The sequence below is a fragment of the Coregonus clupeaformis genome, chromosome 3 (assembly GCF_020615455.1).
Source record: "Coregonus clupeaformis isolate EN_2021a chromosome 3, ASM2061545v1, whole genome shotgun sequence".
In the NCBI taxonomy this organism is placed as follows: domain Eukaryota; kingdom Metazoa; phylum Chordata; class Actinopteri; order Salmoniformes; family Salmonidae; genus Coregonus; species Coregonus clupeaformis.
In genome coordinates this window covers 44507275-44526276 of record NC_059194.1, presented here as the reverse complement: position 1 = coordinate 44526276, position 19002 = coordinate 44507275, and the positions used below count along the sequence as shown (strand labels likewise).

The following is a 19002-nucleotide window of genomic DNA, read 5'->3' as shown; positions in this document are numbered from 1 at the left end:
TCAGTCTTTTTGGTGAGCCGCATCATTTGGCTCCGTTCACATAAAAGAGCCTCATCATTTGGTTCCCAAATGGCTCTTTATTCAAAATGCTTGTAAATCAACCAAGAATCATGAACAAATTGCAAATCTCTAATGTAAAGCCAAATAAGTAGGCTACCATTATGTCAGATCGTGATATGCACTTTCAAATACAGTTGAAGTCGGAAGTTTACATACACTTGGGTTGGAGTCATTAAAACTTGTTTTTCAACCACTCCACAAATTTCTTGTTAACAAACTATAGTTTTGGCAAGTCGGTTAGGACATCTACTTTGTGCATGACACAAGTAATTTTTCCAACAATTGTTTAGAGACAGATAATTTCACTTATAATTCACTGTATCCCAATTCCAGTGGGTCAGAAGTTTACATACACTAAGTTGACTGTGCCTTTAAACAGCTTGGAAAATTCCAGAAAATGATGTCATGGCTTTAGAAGCTTCTGATAGGCTAATTGACAACATTTGAGTCAATTGGAGGTGTACCTGTGGATGTATTTCAAGGCCTACCTTGAATGAACGTACTTTGGTGCGAAAAGTGCAAATGAATCCTATAGAAAATGTGTGGGCAGAACTGAAAAAGCGTGTGAGAGCAAGGAGGCCTACAAACCTGACTCAGTTACACCAGCTCTGTCAGGAGGAATGGGCCAAAATTCACCCAACTTATTGTGGGAAGCTTGTGGAAGGCTACCCAAAATGTTTGACCCAAGTTAAACAATTTAAAGGCAATGCTACCAAAAACTAATTGAGTATATGTAAACTTCTGACCCACTGGGAATGTGATGAAATAAATAAAAGCTGAAATAAATCACTCTCTACTGACATTACACATTCTTTAAAATGAAGTGGTGATCCTAACTGACCTAAGACAGTGTCAGGGGTGCTGAAGGTGGGTGTGGTGCAGGAATCAAGCGCAGGACGCAGAAGCTAAGTCCAAAAGACTTTAGTGAATTATTCACGTAGTACACGAGCACAATAAGCCCGGAGGCGAAATAAAGGCGCACACAGGCGTCAAACAAAAGGCGCACTAGCATGTGCGAAAACCACTCCAAACAACGGAGGGAAGTACGTAGCTCAGAACACCAAACAGAAGAGCAATCACACACAACACCAAACACACACAACGAGAACTAAATAGGACACTAATGAGGACTAACTAGACACAGGTGTACAACATCAAGACAAAACCAAACGAACATGAAACATAGATCGGTGGCAGCTAGTACTCCGGGGACGACGACCGCCGAAACCTGCCCGAACAAGGAGGAGGAGCAGCCTCGGCCGAAACCGTGACAGACAGGGAATTTTTACTAGGATTAAATGTCAGGAATTGTGAAAAACTGAGTTTAAATGTATTTGGCTAAGGTGTATGTAAACTTCCAACTTCAACTGTACATTTACCTGGCCGAAAATGGAAAATAATGTTGCGGATAAAGTTCGTAATGACACAATTTCATGTGTACAACATCTAAAGACTTGCATCACTATACTGAGAGCTTTGCCATTTCTAAAAGGACAAATGTGGGTGTTTTTGGAGCCGTTGTTCATCTTTTTGGGGACGCCAATGGAAATAATTTGCTGTTTGGGGGAAATTTCAAAAACATGTGAAATCACAAAAAAAGGTGTCTGGAGATTTGGTTGTAAAAAATAAAACTTGTCCTTTAATGAAGTGGCAGCTGCATTCATGTAAATTAAGTCACCATAGTCTAGGAATGGTAGGAACGTCGACTGAACGATCCGCTTTCTACCTCACACATTAAATCCCATCGGTCTCAATAAGTTGTACTTATTCACAAATAAATAATATATTATGCATTATTAAGGTGTCTAGTATGAATCAGAGAAGCTTCATATGATTTCTCAAAATGGTGAAAAGACCACAAGCATAAATCTACAAGGTGTACTTTTACAGACGAATTTGGCACCAGAAGTCTGTATTCAACATTGTATTTTTACAAAATATATTTAATTGTAATATAATGTTTAAAGGGTCTACACTACATGACCAAAAGTATGTGGACACATTTCCAAAATTCAAAATCATGGGCATTAATATGGAGTTGGTCCCCCCGTTGCTGCTATAACAGCCTCCACTCTTCTGTAAAGGCTTTCCAATGGATGTTGGAACGTTGCTGTGGGGACTTGCTTCCATTCAGCCACAAGAGCATTAGTGAGGTTGGGCACTGGTGTTGGGCGATTAGGCCTGGCTCGCAGTCAGCGCCAAACCCAGATTAGTCCGTCGGACTGCCAGATGGTGAAGCGTGATTCATCACTCCAGAGAACGCGTTTCCACTGAGTCCAATGGCGGTGAGCTTGGCATTGCGCATGGTTATCTTAGGCTTGTGTGCGGCTGCTCAGCCATGGAAACCCATTAAAACAAATCTCCTGACGAACAGTTACTGTGCTGACGTTCCTTCCAGAGGCAGTTTGGAACTCGGGTAGTGAGTGTTGCAACCAAGGACTTGGCAGTCCCGTTCTGTGAGCTTGTGTGGCCTACCACTTCGCGGCTGAGCCGTTGTTGCTCCTAGACGTTTCTACTTCACAATAACAGCATTTACTGTACAATTGATCGGGGCAGCTCTAGCAGGGCAGGAATTTGACAAACTGACTTGTTGGAAAGGTGGCATCCTATGACGGTGCCACGTTGAAAGTCATTGAGCTCTTCAGTAAGGCCATTCTACTGCCAATGTGTGTCTATGGATATTGCATGGCTGTGTGCTCAATTTTATACACCTGTCAGCAACGGGTGTGGCTGAAATAGCCGAATCCACTAATTTCAAGAGGTGTTCACATACTATTATTCTACAATGTAGAAAAAAGTTAAAAATAAAGAAAAACCTTTGAATGAGTGGGTGTTCTAAAACTTTTGACCTGTAGTGTACGCAATAAAAACTCATTGTTATCAAAAACAAAAATATTGTTTCCAAAAAGAATGAAGGAAAAAAATAAAGTCCATGGACCTATCCTGCCTGGTGTCAACGGTACAGGCTGGTGGCTGTGGTGTAATGGTGTGCGGAATTTTTTTTCCTGGCACACGTTAGGTCCCTTGATATCAATTGTGCAACGTTTGAACGTCACATTATCCAACAGGATAATGCGCAATGTCACAAAGCACGTATTGTCTCAGAATGGTTCCAGGAACATGACAGCGAGTTCAGTTTACTTGAAAGGCCTGAGCAGTCCCCAGACCTAAATCAAATAGAGCATCTCTGGGGTGAGATGGAACGGACTGTTCACACCATGAAAGTACTACCGTCGCGTCAGCATGGACCAACATCCATGTGGAACGTTTTCCCGACAGCTTGTAGAATCCATGTCCCGAAGAATTCAGGCTGTTTAGGAGGCAAAGGGGGGTCCGACCCGGTACTAGATGGGTGTACCTATTAAACTGTATGTTACAGCACTTTGGTTTCACCAATAAATATGTTGAAATGTAACCAAATGATCTGTTTCTGTCTTCAGTCCTTTTTAAATATTATAGATGGGCTATATGGCCTACTAAGGTATAGGTCGAATGTGATAAGCTGCCTATAACCAGCCTGAATAGGCCTATAACTCCTTTAGAAAAATGTATCAAATTGGAAATGAGCTATTATCAGCCTGGTTAATGCAATGCATGTCTGCTGAATGTGGAACAATCTACCTGCACTCGGCCCCGCCCCACCTACTCAGCCAATCAGGAACAGCTACTGTGTTGCGGCCGTGTATTTGGAGCAGCTCACCATGGCAGTGTTTGTCATTCGTAAGGAAGGTGAAGGACTACTGCATCCACCAGAAGACATTGGCATAGTCATCAAAGGAGTGAAGGTGGTGAATTAACTGAGTTCAGTCGCATCTGCTTGTGCCTTACTTTTGGGTTTGATGTATATACTCAACTTGGTTTATCCAAAGCCACTCTGTTTCACTTTTGAAGTGTTACAGAAAATCTGAATGCAGCTTGATTGACACAAGATGGCTCCAAAAGTGCATAATCTTTGTTGCAAACTGCAAGGCTCACAGTAATCAACACCAAGGTGTTCATAATGTTTCTCTTTTGGTTTATGTTGTTTACAAATTTGACACTTAACTTGAGTGTGTGCAAGGAAGTTCCAGGTATCTCCTAACATAAACAAACCATTCAAAGTTCACATATACAGTGGAAAAAAAGTATTTAGTCAGCCACCAATTGTGCAAGTTCTCCCACTTAAAAAGATGAGAGAGGCCTGTAATTTTCATCATAGGTACACGTCAACTATGACAGACAAATTTAGAAAAAAATATCCAGAAAATCACATTGTAGGATTTTTAATGAATTGATTTGCAAATTATGGTGGAAAATAGGTCATCCTGAGTGGCGCAGTGGTCTAAGGCACTGCATCGCAGTGCTAACTGTGCCACTAGAGATCCTTGTTCGAATCCAGGCTCTGTCGCAGCCGGCCGCGACCGGGAGACTCATGGGCGGCGCACAATTGACCCAGGGTAGGGGAGGGAATGGCCGGCAGGGATGTAGCTCAGTTGATAGAGCATGGTGTTTGCAACGCCAGGGTTGTGGGTTTGATTCCCACGGGGGGCTAGTATAAAAAATATATGTTCACTAACTGTAAGTCGCTCTGGATAAGAGCGTCTGCTAAATGACTAAAAATTTAAAAAATAAGTATTTGGTCACCTACAAACAAGCAAGATTTCTGGCTCTCACAGACCTGTAACTTCTTCTTTAAGAGGCTCCTCTGTCCTCCACTTGTTACCTGTATTAATGGCACCTGTTTGAACTTGTTATCAGTATAAAAGACACCTGTCCACAACCTCAAACAGTCACACTCCAAACTCCACTATGGCCAAGACCAAAGAGCTGTCAAAGGACACCAGAAACAAAATTGTAGACCTGCACCAGGCTGGGAAGACTGAATCTGCAATAGGTAAGCAGCTTGGTTTGAAGAAATCAACTGTGGGAGCAATTATTAGGAAATGGAAGACATGCAAGACCACTGATAATCTCCCTCGATCTGGGGCTCCACACAAGATCTCACCCCGTGGGGTCAAAATGATCACAAGAACGGTGAGCAAAAATCCCAGAACCACACGGGGGGACCTAGTGAATGACCTGCAGAGAGCTGGGACCAAAGTAACAAAGCCTACCATCAGTAACACACTACGCCGCCAGGGACTCAAATTCTGCAGTCCCCCTGCTTAAGCCAGTACATGTCCAGGCCCGTCTGAAGTGTACTAGAGTGCATTTGGATGATCCAGAAGAGGATTGGGAGAATGTCATATGGTCAGATGAAACCAAAATATAACTTTTTGGTAAAAACTCATCTCGTCGTGTTTGGAGGACAAAGAATGCTGAGTTGCATCCAAACAACACCATACCTACTGTGAAGCATGGGGGTGGAAACATCATGCTTTGGGGCTGTTTTTCTGCAAAGGGACCAGGACGACTAATCCGTGTAAAGGAAAGAATGAATGGGGCCATGTATCGTGAGATTTTGAGTGAAAACCTCCTTCCATCAGCAAGGGCATTGAAGATGAAACGTGGCTGGGTCTTTCAGCATGACAATGATCCCAAACACACCGCCCGGGCAAAGAAGGAGTGGCTTCGTAAGAAGCATTTCAAGGTCCTGGAGTGGCCTAGCCAGTCTCCAGATCTCAACCCTATAGAAAATCTTTGGAGGGAGTTGAAAGTCTGTGTTGTCCAGCGACAGCCCCAAAACATCACTGCTCTAGAGGAGATCTGCATGGAGGAATGGGCCAAAATACCAGCAACAGTGTGTGAAAACCTTGTGAAGACTTACAGAAAACGTTTGACCTGTGTCATTGCCAACAAAGGGTATATAACAAAGTATTGAGAAACTTTTGTTATTGACCAAATACTTATTTTCCACCATAATTTGCAAATAAATTCATTAAAAATCCTACAATGTGATTTTCTGGAAAAAATATTCTCATTTTGTCTGTCATAGTTGACCTTTACCTATGATGAAAATTACAGGCCTCTCTTATCTTTTTAAGTGGGAGAACTTGCACAATTGGTGGCTGACTAAATACTTGTTTTCCCCACTGTATATGTATGTATATGTATTCATATGTATGTAGTGTATATGAATGTGTGTATGTATATGTATATATACAGTCGTGGTCAAAAGTTTTGAGAATGACACATATTGGTCTTCACAAAGTTCGCTGCTTCAGTGTTATGAGATATTTTTGTTATATTGAGTTTCTGGTATTGAAAAGTTGAAGATGCAAGAATTTACTTAGACATTGTGTGGAGATTTTACCAAGTATTTATTTGATCACGAGCCCGTGGGTTTATCTAACAAATGGACATAGCCTTGCCCCCTTGTCAGGTGAACTGCCCACAAAATAAATCCATTTAATATAGCCTACACCATCACAATACATCCATTATTTATTTTAGACAGGTCTGAATAACTTTAGTTGTGATACAAACATTGGGCTATATGTTTTGATGTTTAATACATTCTAAGGCTGCATGATGGGACTCTAATGATGAAAAAAGTCGCAAGCTTCACACACTTCTTCAGTCTCTCATTCACAATTTGACAAGCACTTGATAATATTTTCACCATGCCTCGAATTTCCCGGCAGCGTTCCCCTTGTGTGGCTGTAATGCCCCCTAAAAAAATCCATGCCTTTTGGGCCAAAGTGGCGGTTGTGCCCTTGAGCTGAATATAATAGGCTAATTATAATTCCCTTCTCCAGGCTGCCGTCCTCCGAAGCACCTCTCACTCACATGGCTCTCTCAGATATAGTCAATGCCTGTCACGTGATCAAATTCCAAGGGGCATGTTGAAGATGTTAGAACTATCCACATTTAGCCTACTTTTCGTCAGCCAACAAGATGAGTAGGCCTAACAAACAGCAAAAGCACTAGCCTATGTCAATCTACTATCCCCCATAGTACAAAAGTTGACATATTATATTGGTCAACTTGTCCTTCTGTGCAATAAATAAATATTCCAACCATACTCTGGGACAGTTGTGGGATGCAATAGATCACAAATTAATACAACCATTCCCATCCCACATTTTTTTTAAAGCAATGAGGCTGATCGTTTAGCTTAAAAAGTTGATAAACTATTAGGCTATTTCTTCACATTATATGCATAGCAATGTGCACAAGGCAGTAGGCTAAAAGCGCAAACGTTCCAAAATGCAATCAATTAGCGGGAAAACACTGTTCTTGAAAGTTACGGGAAATGTGATTATGCATGTAATGCTTTATTATAAAGGTGTATTTTTATGGTGAAAATTATCTTCCCCAAACTCCTTCCACTAGACTCGGGAAACCATGCAGTTTATTAGGCTACAGATTAAATAAATGATGATGAACTTCACAGGGTGGTGAAAGTGCACAGTGATCTTGATGCTCCTTTACAATAAATATTTATTCTGGTGACTCGATGATTGATGCTTGACTGCTGTTTGACAAATACAAATATTCTCACTTTTATCCATAATAATGTAGAGTAGCCTACCTGCACAGTATCTTCAAGCTGTTGGCTGGAGTGCACGTGCCAAGACCAGAGTAGGCACATTTGCTATTTAATGCAACAGTGTTTGTGTCAAAGCTATTGGTGTAGTTGAAAATGGGATGGAAACACATGGAACTTTAGATTATTATTCGGTACATGAAAACTTAGCGAAAAACGACATTTTGTCCGTACTACGTCAACACGCTCTGATTTTATCTGCAACAAGTCCGTTTGGTGGAAACACACCACTGGTGGGAAAATGCTCATATTTTCTTTATGCAGGTTCTAGAATATCCGCATGACAATCGGTTGCTAATTGGATGGAAATTTAGCTACTGATGGCGAATGCGAGCAGTTCCCTTTTGCAACAGTAGCTAGGTTTCCATCCAATTGGTGACAGGTTTTCATGCGAATATTCTAAAATCTGCATAAAAACAATATGGCATTTTCCCACCAAAGATGTTTCAATCATATTTTACAGTTAAATTTCCATGTACCAAATAAAAAATGTACTGGGTTTCCATCACATTTTCAACTCTAATGATGGTTTTGTCACTTACGCTCTAGCCAACAACTCGCAGATACAGTGCGGGTAGGCTATAGACTACATGATGTGATTATTATGGCAAAAGAGCGAGTTATTTATTGGAAAAGATGATCAAGCTCATCACCTTGCATTTTCACCACCCTGTGAAGTTCATTATAACTTATTTCATCAGTAGCATAATAAGCATGCTTTCCAGAGTGGTAGTGGGAGGACCACACACGTAGTAGGAGGACCACACAACATGTCATCGCGTGACTCCAAATTCACTTCTATGGTTATTATATCAGTATTTGCGCATAAAGGTGTTTTCACTGCAATTTGTTGAATAATTAATTATACAGACACAAAAAGATCCCACCGTCCAACGAACAAATGATCTGTCGGAATTCATAAAATGTTACTTACTCGCATAAAAACTGTGGATAGAAACATGGTTAGTAATAATTTTTTTTACACTCCTGGAAAATTCCCAGTCATCTTCTGAACGAGATTGCCAAACAGGTATCATAGCTACTGTTGTGCTATTGATGTGGCCGTGGGCTTTTGATTCTCAGAGTTGAAAGCCAGGAATTCTCTTGACTTTCAACCTAACTGTCTATTTACTACAGTTTAGACATACTGTAGTTATCTCAGTCAGTTTAATAACATGAAACCATCTTGGATTGTGAATGATCAAAGATCTACCCAGCAAACCAGGAACATTCACAGAACATAAGATAAGATTCCCATTAAGTTCTATACTGAACAAATATATAAACGCAACATACAACAATTTCAAAGATTTTACTGAGTTACAGTTCATAGAAGGAAATCAGTCAATTGAAATAAATTCATTCTGCCCTAATTTATGGATATTACATGACTGGGCAGGGGCGCAGCCATGGGCCGGCCTTGGATGGCATAGGCCCACCCACTGGGGAGCTAGGCCCAGCCAATCAGAATGAGTTTTTCCCCACAAAAGGGCTTTATTACATAAATAAATACTCCTCAGCGGTCGTGAGGCCGGTTGGACGTACTGCCAAATTCTCTAAAATGACGTTGAAGTTGACTTATGGTAGAGAGATTTACTTCTCAGGCAACAGCTCTGGTGGACATTCCTGCAGTCAGCATGCCATTTGCACACTCCCTCAAAAAATGTGACATCTGTGGCATTGTGTTGTGTGACAAAATTGCACATTTTAGAGTGGCCTTTTATTGTCCCCAGCACAAGGTGCACCTGTGTAATGCTTTTTAATCAGCATCTTGATATGCCACAACTGTCAGGTGGGTGAATTATATTGGCAAAGGAGATATGCTCACTAACAGGGATCTAAACAAATTTGTGCATGAAATTTGAGGGGAATAAGCTTGTTGTGTGTATGGAACATTTCTGGGATCATTTATTTCAGCACATGAAACATTGTTCAGTATAGTTAGGGTTTTATCTAACATTAGGATGATGACATCCCAAAAACAAAAGTGTTTTTTTGTTTTTGAGAAAATGTTTTAAATGAAATATCCTTAGAATGTTCTCCTTACACAACATCTGTAACAACCACCACAGAACATTCCCAAAATGTTCTCATTAAGTTTCCAGGTAAAGAACAGACAAAATGTCTTCTGAGAACATTCTTGCAACATTAAAAACGTAGTTGTTTCAATGTCAGCGCATGGCTTGTGTCGATGCAGGTAACCTGACAATATACACACTGCACATATTCGCTGCATCCTTCGCCCTCAATTCTATACATAGTGCACTACTTTTGATCAGAGCCCTATCAGAGCCCCCTGGGCAAAATTAGCGCACAATATAGGGAATAGGGTGACAATTGGGATGCGACTATTAGCTGTACTGGAGAAGCGATGAGCGTGATTAATGGTATCCAACAAGGACAGCTCCCAGAAGGAAGGTGGGTTAGAGTACCTGTGCTTATAAGAAGCCCTCAGTATCCCAGGGGTGAGGGCGTGATGGAGGGAGAGATTGGTCGAGTTAGAGGGAAGGAAGGAGAGCGAGGAGACAGATACATGTCGGGGGTTTATGGATTGAATGTAGGCTAACAACGTGAAGTCCCGAAAAAAAAGAAACATTCATGAGGACCTGACTATGATTTAACTAGTTAAAGAAATCCGCTTGATTCAATTCATCTTAGCTTCATTAACATAGGCCTATTCTGTTGTGCAAAATGCTGTATCTGATTATCTGCAAAAAAAGAGCAAAGGCTATGTAAGAGATGATGATTCATAATAAATAGGCTATGTAATTTCATGTAGCCTACTTGTTAGAATCCCAACTGTTATTACAGGTGACCAGTCCCTTGACTTCTTTCGAAAAACCTAGTACCTCCAGAATTGGACGTGTCTATCGTCACTGAAGGGTAGGATTAAGGTTCATTTTCGCCGCGCAAAAATATTGTCTATAGATTAATTTCAATTCAGGAGGATGGCTAATGTAGATTTCGTACAGGTTTGTGAATAATATCGCCCATTCAATAGATGGCAATAGTATTTCGAGTAAATTTAAGATAATTTATGCGCACACCGAAAGAACCCCTATTTCCATAATGTGGAACGCTCCGAGCCTCTGCACCCAGCACGGGTGAGACCAGAGCAGTTTGCGAGACAGACCAGAGCAAGTGGATTGACAGCGAAGCGCTCGACGTCGGATATTTCTGAGGAAACTGTACAGTGTAACTTCACACAAATGGATATTTACGTGGCTTTGTTATCCGTAGTGCTCATTGCGAAACCAGGTAGGTGTCACACGGGGACATATGCAGTTAGTTTTATGTATCATTATCAGCTCTGTCGACAATAGCTTTTTAATGCGCACCCTCTCCTTCTCCATAGCCTAATTCGGACCTTGCGCGCAAGCTTCTAGATCATATTTGTTGTTCGTTTGTCCCTCGTAGATTTTGTATTAATCAATAATTTTGTATCAATTTGCCCCTCATCGATTTTTTATAAATCAATTCTTTTTGTAATTAGTTTTATAGTACAGATAAATAGCATAGTTATCATCCAAATCGTAGGGTATGTTGTTCTGTTATACCACATCTGTAGTTCGCGCAAAAGTCCCTATAGAAATGACAGGTGTTGCACAGGTTGATACAGCAGTCAATTTGTTCCCGCGCAACAATAGGCCTAATATTTGGATTATGTAGACTTTCATTTAAAATGATCTGCCATTATACGGTATCTGATATCTAGTGCCATGCCATTTACGCGTTTTGTCTCTGATGTGATGGCCACTGTACCTTGGTGAAGGTGCTTTGAAATCGCATGGAATCATCCCCATGTTTTTGACTGTGTTGCAGTTCGTTGTATCATGCAGACGCTGAAGTTTGATACTCAAACTCAATCATTAAAGAAGTGCCTTGCTTATGTACGTTATACACATCATATAGGTGGGAGGATGTGTGATAGTAACTGTGCACCCAATGTGTAAAAATGTCTAAAGAATATTTTCCCTCTACAGTTCTCGGCTTTGGAATAGATCCCGATTACCAGATAGATATCATCAATGAACTTGACTTCGCAAATGCAACATATGGAATTACCCAAGTGGCAGGGCTTCACAACAATAGCAAAGCCTTCTTATTTCGAGGTAATGTATACTTTCTTTCTCTATTTGTTTAATACAACCTCTTAAGGATCAAACGCATTTTTTTCAATTTTAGCCTAAAATGACATACCCTAATCTAACTGCCTGTAGCTCAGGACCTGAAGCAAGGATATGCATAATCAAATAAAATGAAATTTTATTTGTCACATACGCCGAATACAACAGGTGTAGACCTTACAGTGAAATGCTTACTTACAAGCCCTTAACCAACAATGCAGTTTTAAGAAAAATAAGTGCTACGTAAAAAATACTAAAATATTGATACAGAGTCAATGTGCGGGGGCACAGGTTAGTCGAGGTAATTGAGGTAATATGTACATCTAGGTAGAGTTAAAGTGACTATGCATAGATAATAAACAGTGAGTAGCAGCAGCGTAAAAGAGGGGGTGTGGGGGGGACAATGCAAATAGTCCGGGTAGCCATTTCAGGAGTCTGTTCAGGAGTCTTATGGCTTGGGGGTAGAAGCTGTTAAGAAGCCTTTTGGACCTAGACTTGGCGCACCGGTACCGCTTGCCGTGCGGTAGCAGAGAGAACAGTCTATGACTAGGGTGGATGGAGTCTTTGACAATTTTTATGGACTTCATCTGGCACCGCCTGGTATAGAGGTCCTGGATGGCAGGAAGCTTGGCCCCAGTGATGTACTGGGCCGTACGCACTACCCTCTGTAGTGCCTTGCAGTCAGAGGCCGAGCAGTTGCTGTCACGGTTCAGACAGACGACAAGAGGACCACAATTGCGTCACACCAGAAAGTTTATTTAAACTTAAGGGAAAAGGGAAGTAGGGAGTGAGTGAAGGCTCCAGGGGTTATCCCGTCCAATGTGCTGGGTCTGTGCCTCCCCCAGTGGGCGCGGATGCGTCCGTGACGCCGGTGGTTGGTGGTCCAGAAGTCCGGGGTCGAAGAGTAGTCAGGAGTCGTAATGGCAGAAAGCAGGTCTGGTTTTCCTGGGGCAGAAGAGTATCCAAGAATCAGGCAGGTCCGGGGTCACAAAACCAGGATGAGCCAGAAGCGCGAGCACACAGGTTCCGGGTGTGAGCTTTGCAGACGATCTGACAAAGGAGAGCTGAAAGACGGGACTTTAAATACTGGGAGAGGTTAGTGGGTAATGCAGCGCAGCTGGCAGAGTAATTAGAGCCGAGCAGAGCAGGGACAGGTGGAGCTCGTTAGGCTGAGTAGAGAGAGAGAGATGAGCAGAGTGGAAGATAGTGGAAACACATTAAGGTGGTAACCCGGTGGAGTGAGAGGGCTCATGACAGAACCCCCCAAGGGACGGCCCCAGAAGTCCCAAGAGCAACACCACGCCGGGCGGGAGGAGGGGAGCCGGAGGAGGGCTAGAACTCCTCCGAACGGTCCGAGCGAACGCCCTCATCCTCGGAGGAAGCCGGAGGGCCGTGGTCGGGAGATGGGACAGGTCCCGAGACAGGATCAGGCACAGGACAGGAAGCCGAGCGGGCAGGACGGTTAGGGATCCCTCTGGGGCGGCCCCTACGGATTGCAGGTTGATCCGGATGCCGTTGGTGGAAGGCGGTGATGAGAGTCCTATCCACAATCCGACTAGCTGGCACCCAGGTCCTTTCCTCAGGTCCATAGCCCTCCCAGTCAATGAGGTACTGGAGACCCCTACCCCTCCGTCTGGACCGAAGCAGGCGGCGGACGGTGTAAACCAGACCACCATCGACGAGCCGTGGAGGAGGAGGACAAGGCGCAGCAGGGACCAGCGGACTCTCATGAATGGGCTTAATCTTAGACACATGGAAAGTGGGGTGCACCCTCATGGAATTAGGCAGTTGGAGCCGGACAGCAGTTGGGCTAATCACTCTTATGATAGGGAATGGGCCAATGAACCGAGGTGCCAACTTCTGCGACTCCACCCTGAGTGGCAGGTTCCTTGACGACAACCACACCCTTTGACCAACATGGTAGGTGGGAGCAGGGATTCTCCGACGGTTGGCCCCGGTAGTGTAGCTGGCAACGGATCTGAGAAGTGTGGCTCGGGCCTGTGACCAGGTGCGGCGACATCGACGGGCAAACGCAAGTGCAGATGGGCAAGTAACCTCCCCTTCCTGACTGGCAAATAGAGGAGGCTGGTATCCATAAACACATTGGAAAGGGGACATACCGATGGCAGAGCAGGTCAGAGAATTGTGTGCGTACTCCACCCATGTCAATTGCTGCGACCAGGAGTGGGGGTTGCGTGAAGTCATGCATCGCAGTGCCTTCTCGAGCTCCTGATTTGCCCGCTCTGACTGCCCATTGGATTGGGGATGGAATCCGGAAGTCAGACTGACTGTGGCTCCCAGCAGGTGACAGAACTCCTTCCAAAAAGCGGAGGAGAATTGTGGACCACGGTCAGAAACTACATCCTTTGGCAGTCCGTGGATCCGGAAGACGTGTTCCAGGACCACCTGGGCGGTCTCCTTGGCGGTTGGGAGCTTGGGGAGGGGAATGAAGTGTGCCATCTTGCTGAATCGGTCAACTATGGTGAGAATGACGGTCTTGCCCCTTGAAGGGGGCAGCCCCGTGACAAAGTCAAGGGCGATGTGAGACCAGGGACGTCTGGGCACAGGCAGGGGCTGCAGCAATCCGGCTGGGGGCTGGCAGGACGACTTGTGTTGGTTGCAGATGGGGCAGGCTTGGACGAATTCCCGTACATCCTTTCTCAGAGCGGGCCACCAGAACCTCTGGGCGAGCAGGTTGTAAGTGCGGGTGGAGCCCGGGTGACAAGCTAGGCGGGAGTCATGTCCCCACTGAACGACCTGGGACCTTAGGTTTTCGGGGACAAAAGGCGGTCAGCTGGGCAAGTGCTGGGACCGGGCTGGTTACGGAGAGCTTCCAGCACCTGTTCCTCAACAGCCCAGGTCAGAGCTGCTACGATGCAGGGACTTGGCAGAATCGACACAGGATCCTTGGAGGGGTTGTCATCCTTCTGGAATTGACGGGAGAGGGCGTCTGGCTTGGTGTTGCGTGATCCAGGCCGGTATGACAGAGTGAAATTAAACCTGGTGAAGAACAGGGCCCAGCGGGACTGCCTGGAGTTCAACCGTTTGGCCGTGCGGATGTACTCCAAGTTCTTATGATCGGTCCAAACGAGAAATGGAATGGTGGACCCCTCCAGCCAGTGACGCCACTCCTCCAAGGCAAGCTTCACAGCCAGCAGCTCTCGGTTCCCTATGTCGTAATTGCACTCAGAGGGGGACAACCGACGTGAGAAAAAGGCACAGGGATGGAGCTTCCTATCCTCCGCAGCCCACTGAGAAATCACAGCACCAACTCCCACATCCGAGGCGTCCACCTCCACAATGAATTGCCGGTCCACGTCAGGCATCTGGAGGATGGGAGCGGAGGTGAACCTTACCTTGAGGGTACTGAAGGCCTTGTCGGCTGCTGGGGTCCAGGTGAAGGGTTGCTTGGTGCTGGTTAGAGCAGTGAGAGGGGCAGCAACGGTACTGTAGTTCCGGATAAACTTTTTATAGAAGTTAGCAAACCCCAGAAACTGTTGCAGCTTCTTTCTGTTCTCCGGAACTGGCCATGACGTGACTGCTGATACTTTGGCAGGATCCATTTGGATACTTCCCTCTGCCACTATGTACCCCAGGAAGGCCACTGTCTTGACGTGAAACTCACATTTCTCTGCCTTGGCGTAGAGGAATTCTCCAGAAGACGATGAAGGACTTGCTGGACATGGCGGGTGTGTTCAGACAGGTTTCTGGAGTAGATTAAGATGTCATCCAGGTAAACGAAGACAAACTTGTTTAACATGTCCCGCAGTACATCATTCACTAGAGCCTGGAACACAGCAGGAGCATTGGTGAGGCCAAAAGGCATAACCAGATACTCGTAGTGGCCTGTTGGTGTATTGAATGCGGTCTTCCATTCATCTCCCTCCCGGATCCGCACTAGGTGGTAAGCGTTTCTGAGATCCAACTTGGTAAAAACAGTGGCTCCCTGGAGCAACTCAAAAGCAGAGGTGAGCAGAGGGAGAGGGTAACGGTTTTTCACTGTGATGTCGTTGAGTCCCCTGTAGTCGATGCAGGGGCGAAGAGATCCGTCCCTCTTCCCCCACAAAGAAGAAGCCAGCACCAGCCGGAGATGAAGATGAACGGATCAATCCTGTGGACAGAGAGTCATTGATGTAGTCCTCCATGGACCTTCTTTCAGGAGCAGACAACGAATAAAGACGGCCCCTTGGAGGGGCTGTTCCAGGGAGGAGGTCGATGGCACAGTCGTACGGTCGGTGAGGGGGCAGAGATGTGGCTCTTGCTTTGTTAAACACTTCTCTGAGACCATGGTAGCATTCTGGGACATGGGAGAGGTCAGGGGCGGAGTTAGTAGGTACTGGCCGAGGGGGTAGTGCGGCAGCAAGCAGGCAGGTTCGGTGGCAGTCCTCTCCCCACTCCCTGATCACCCCGGTCACCCAGTCGAGCTGAGGTTGTGCCGGGCGGAGCCATGGGTAACCCAGGATGAGGGGTTGGCCTGGAGAGGGGAGCAGGTGAAACTGGATAGTTTCTTGATGGTTTCCGGACAGACCCATCAAGACCGGGGCCGTGACATGAGTGACCGATCCGAGTAAGTGTCCGTCCAGTGCCCGGGCAGGAATAGGAGGTGTCAAACGGAGGTTCTCCAGTCCCAGTTGGCGTGCCAGCTTGATGTCCATTATGTTGGCTTCGGCGCCAGAATCCACCAGAGCAGCCAGGGTGTGAGTAGAGTCAGAGAGGCGGAGGTGAACTTGCAGCAAGGGTTTGCGGTCGGAGGACTGGATGGTCATAGAGCTCAACCGGACTCCCCCCTATGCCCGGTGAGCTTCGGCTTTTAAAGGGCAGGTTACCACACGATGTCCATCACCTCCACAATAGAGGCAGAGGTTTGAGGTGAAGCGGCGCTGGCGCTCTGCAGGAGTGAGAGAGGCTCGCCCAATCTCCATAGGCTCAGACTGATCAAGCTGACTTGGGTGAGTGGCAGTAGCTGACAGGAGCCCAGTCGGATCTCTCCGAATGCCGGTAGTTGGTGGACCTTGGCGCCCCCTCTCACGACGACGGGTCTGTATCCTTCTGTCGATCCGGACAGTCAGTGCGATGGCTTCATCAAGAGTGGAAGGCAGTTCATGGGAGACCAACTCGTCCCTTGATATAGTCAGCCAAGCTATGGAAGAACGCGTCCACCAACGATGGTGTGTTCCAAGAACTTCGTCTTGCCAGGGTTCGGAAGTCGATGGAATGGTCTGCGACTGTACGTCTGCCTTGTCGAATACTGAACAGTTCACGAGACGCCTCTGCGGTTGGTGAATCCAGGTCAAACACCTTCAGCATCTCCTCAGCAAACAGGTCGAAGGTTGCACATGCGGGGGTTTGACGTTCGAACTCTGCTGTTCCCCAGAGTCGAGCTCGGCCCGTCAGGTGAGTGATGGCATACCCGACCCTAGCCCCCTCCGTGGCGAAGGTCCTTGGCTGCAAGGAGAACTGAAGTCGGCAGCTAGTCAGGAATGGCCGGACCTGGGTAGACTCGCCGTTGAACCGCTCGGGGTTTCCAATCTTGGGTTCCGGGGCAGCGGCTGAAATGACCGGGGCAGGTAACTCGGAGGCAGGGCTGGTGGGCAGACTGGCTGGGGTAAGGTTGGTGAGGAGTTGGATGATCCTGGCGAGTTGTTGTTGCTGCTGCTGGGACTGCTGCTGGTGCTGCTGGAACTGCTGATGCTGTTGGTAGCCGACCTGAAGCAGAGAGGTGATGTCGCCGCTCATGCGGCCTAGCTCTCTCTCAGTGTGTTCCAGGCGTAGCATGGCGGTGGGTTGCTCAGGTTCTTCGGTTTCCATGTCGGGGGAAGTGTGCGCTGAGTCCATGATGGTCAGATCGTACTGTCACGGTTCAGACAGACGACAAGAGGACCACAATTGCGTCACACCAGAAAGTTTATTTAAACTTAAGGGAAAAGGGAAGTAGGGAGTGAGTGAAGGCTCCAGGGGTTATCCCGTCCAATGTGCTGGGTCTGTGCCTCCCCCCAGTGGCAGCGATGCGTCCGATGACGCCGGTGGTTGGTGGTCCAGAAGTCCGGGGTCGAAGAGTAGTCAGGAGTCGTAATGGCAGAAAGCAGGTCTGGTTTTCCTGGGGCAGAAGAGTATCCAAGAATCAGGCAGGTCCGGGGTCACAAAACCAGGATGAGCCAGAAGCGCGAGCACACAGGTTCCGGGTGTGAGCTTTGCAGACGATCTGACAAAGGAGAGCTGAAAGACGGGACTTTAAATACTGGGAGAGGTTAGTGGGTAATGCAGCGCAGCTGGCAGAGTAATTAGAGCCGAGCAGAGCAGGGACAGGTGGAGCTCGTTAGGCTGAGTAGAGAGAGAGAGATGAGCAGAGTGGAAGATAGTGGAAACACATTAAGGTGGTAACCCGGTGGAGTGAGAGGGCTCATGACAGTTGCCATACCAGGCAGTGATGCAACCAGTCAGGATGCTCTTGATTGCGCAGCTGTATAACTTTTTGAGGATCTGAGGACACATGCCAAATCTTTTCAGTCTCCTGAGGGGGAATAGGCTTTGTCGTGCCCTTTTCACGACTGTCTTGGTGTGGAGTAAAGGTGGTCTAGAGTTTTTTTTTCCTCTGGTTGCACATTTAACATGCTGGTAGAAATTAGGTAAAACTGATTTAAGTTTCCCTGCATTAAAGTCCCGGGCCACTAGGCGCGCCGCCTCTGGATGAATGTTTTCCTGTTTGCGTATGGCCTTATACAGCCCATTGAGTGTGCCAGCAATGGTTTGTGGTGGTAAATAGACAGCTACGAAAAATATAGATGAAAACCCTCTTGGTAAATAGTGTGGTCTACAGCTTATCATGAGATACTCTACCTCAGGCAAGCAAAACCTTGAGACTTCCTTAATATTAGATTTTGTGCACCAGTTGTTGTTTACAAATATTCACAGACCGCCACCCCTTGTCTTACAGGAGGCAGCTGTTCTATCTTGCCGATGCACGTATATCCCGCCAGCTGTATGTTATCCATGTCGTCGTTCAGCGTCAACTCTGTGAAACATAAGATATTACCGTTTTGAATGTCCCATTGTTAGGATATCCGTGATCGTAGTTCTTCTATTTTGTTATCCAATGATTGTATGTTGGCTAATAGGACTGATGGTAGAAGCAGATTACCCACTCGCCATCAGATCCTTACAAGGCACCCCGACCTACGTCCCCAATATCTCTGTCTCTTTCTCATGCGAATGACGGGGATTTGGGCCTTGTCGGTGTCTGAAGAAAATCCTTCACGTCCGACTATTTAAAGAAAAAATCTTCGTGCAGTATATGGTGAGTAATCGCTTTCCTGATATCCAAAAGCTATTTTCGGTCATAAGAGACGG

At 45.8% G+C, this 19002-nt stretch overlaps 1 protein-coding gene across 1 annotated transcript in view; it reads left to right on the top strand.

Annotated features, from left to right (window-relative positions):
• The first annotated feature begins 10662 nt into the window (after positions 1 to 10662).
• Positions 10663 to 19002, top strand: part of LOC121579071 (protein kinase C-binding protein NELL1-like) — a 519122-nt gene continuing 510782 nt past the window's right edge. The window contains exons 1-2 of the mRNA XM_041893338.1: positions 10663 to 10786; positions 11512 to 11640. Of these exons, the coding sequence (XP_041749272.1) occupies positions 10738 to 10786; positions 11512 to 11640 (178 nt within the window). The 5' untranslated portion in view covers positions 10663 to 10737. The remainder of the gene's footprint in view (positions 10787 to 11511; positions 11641 to 19002) is intronic.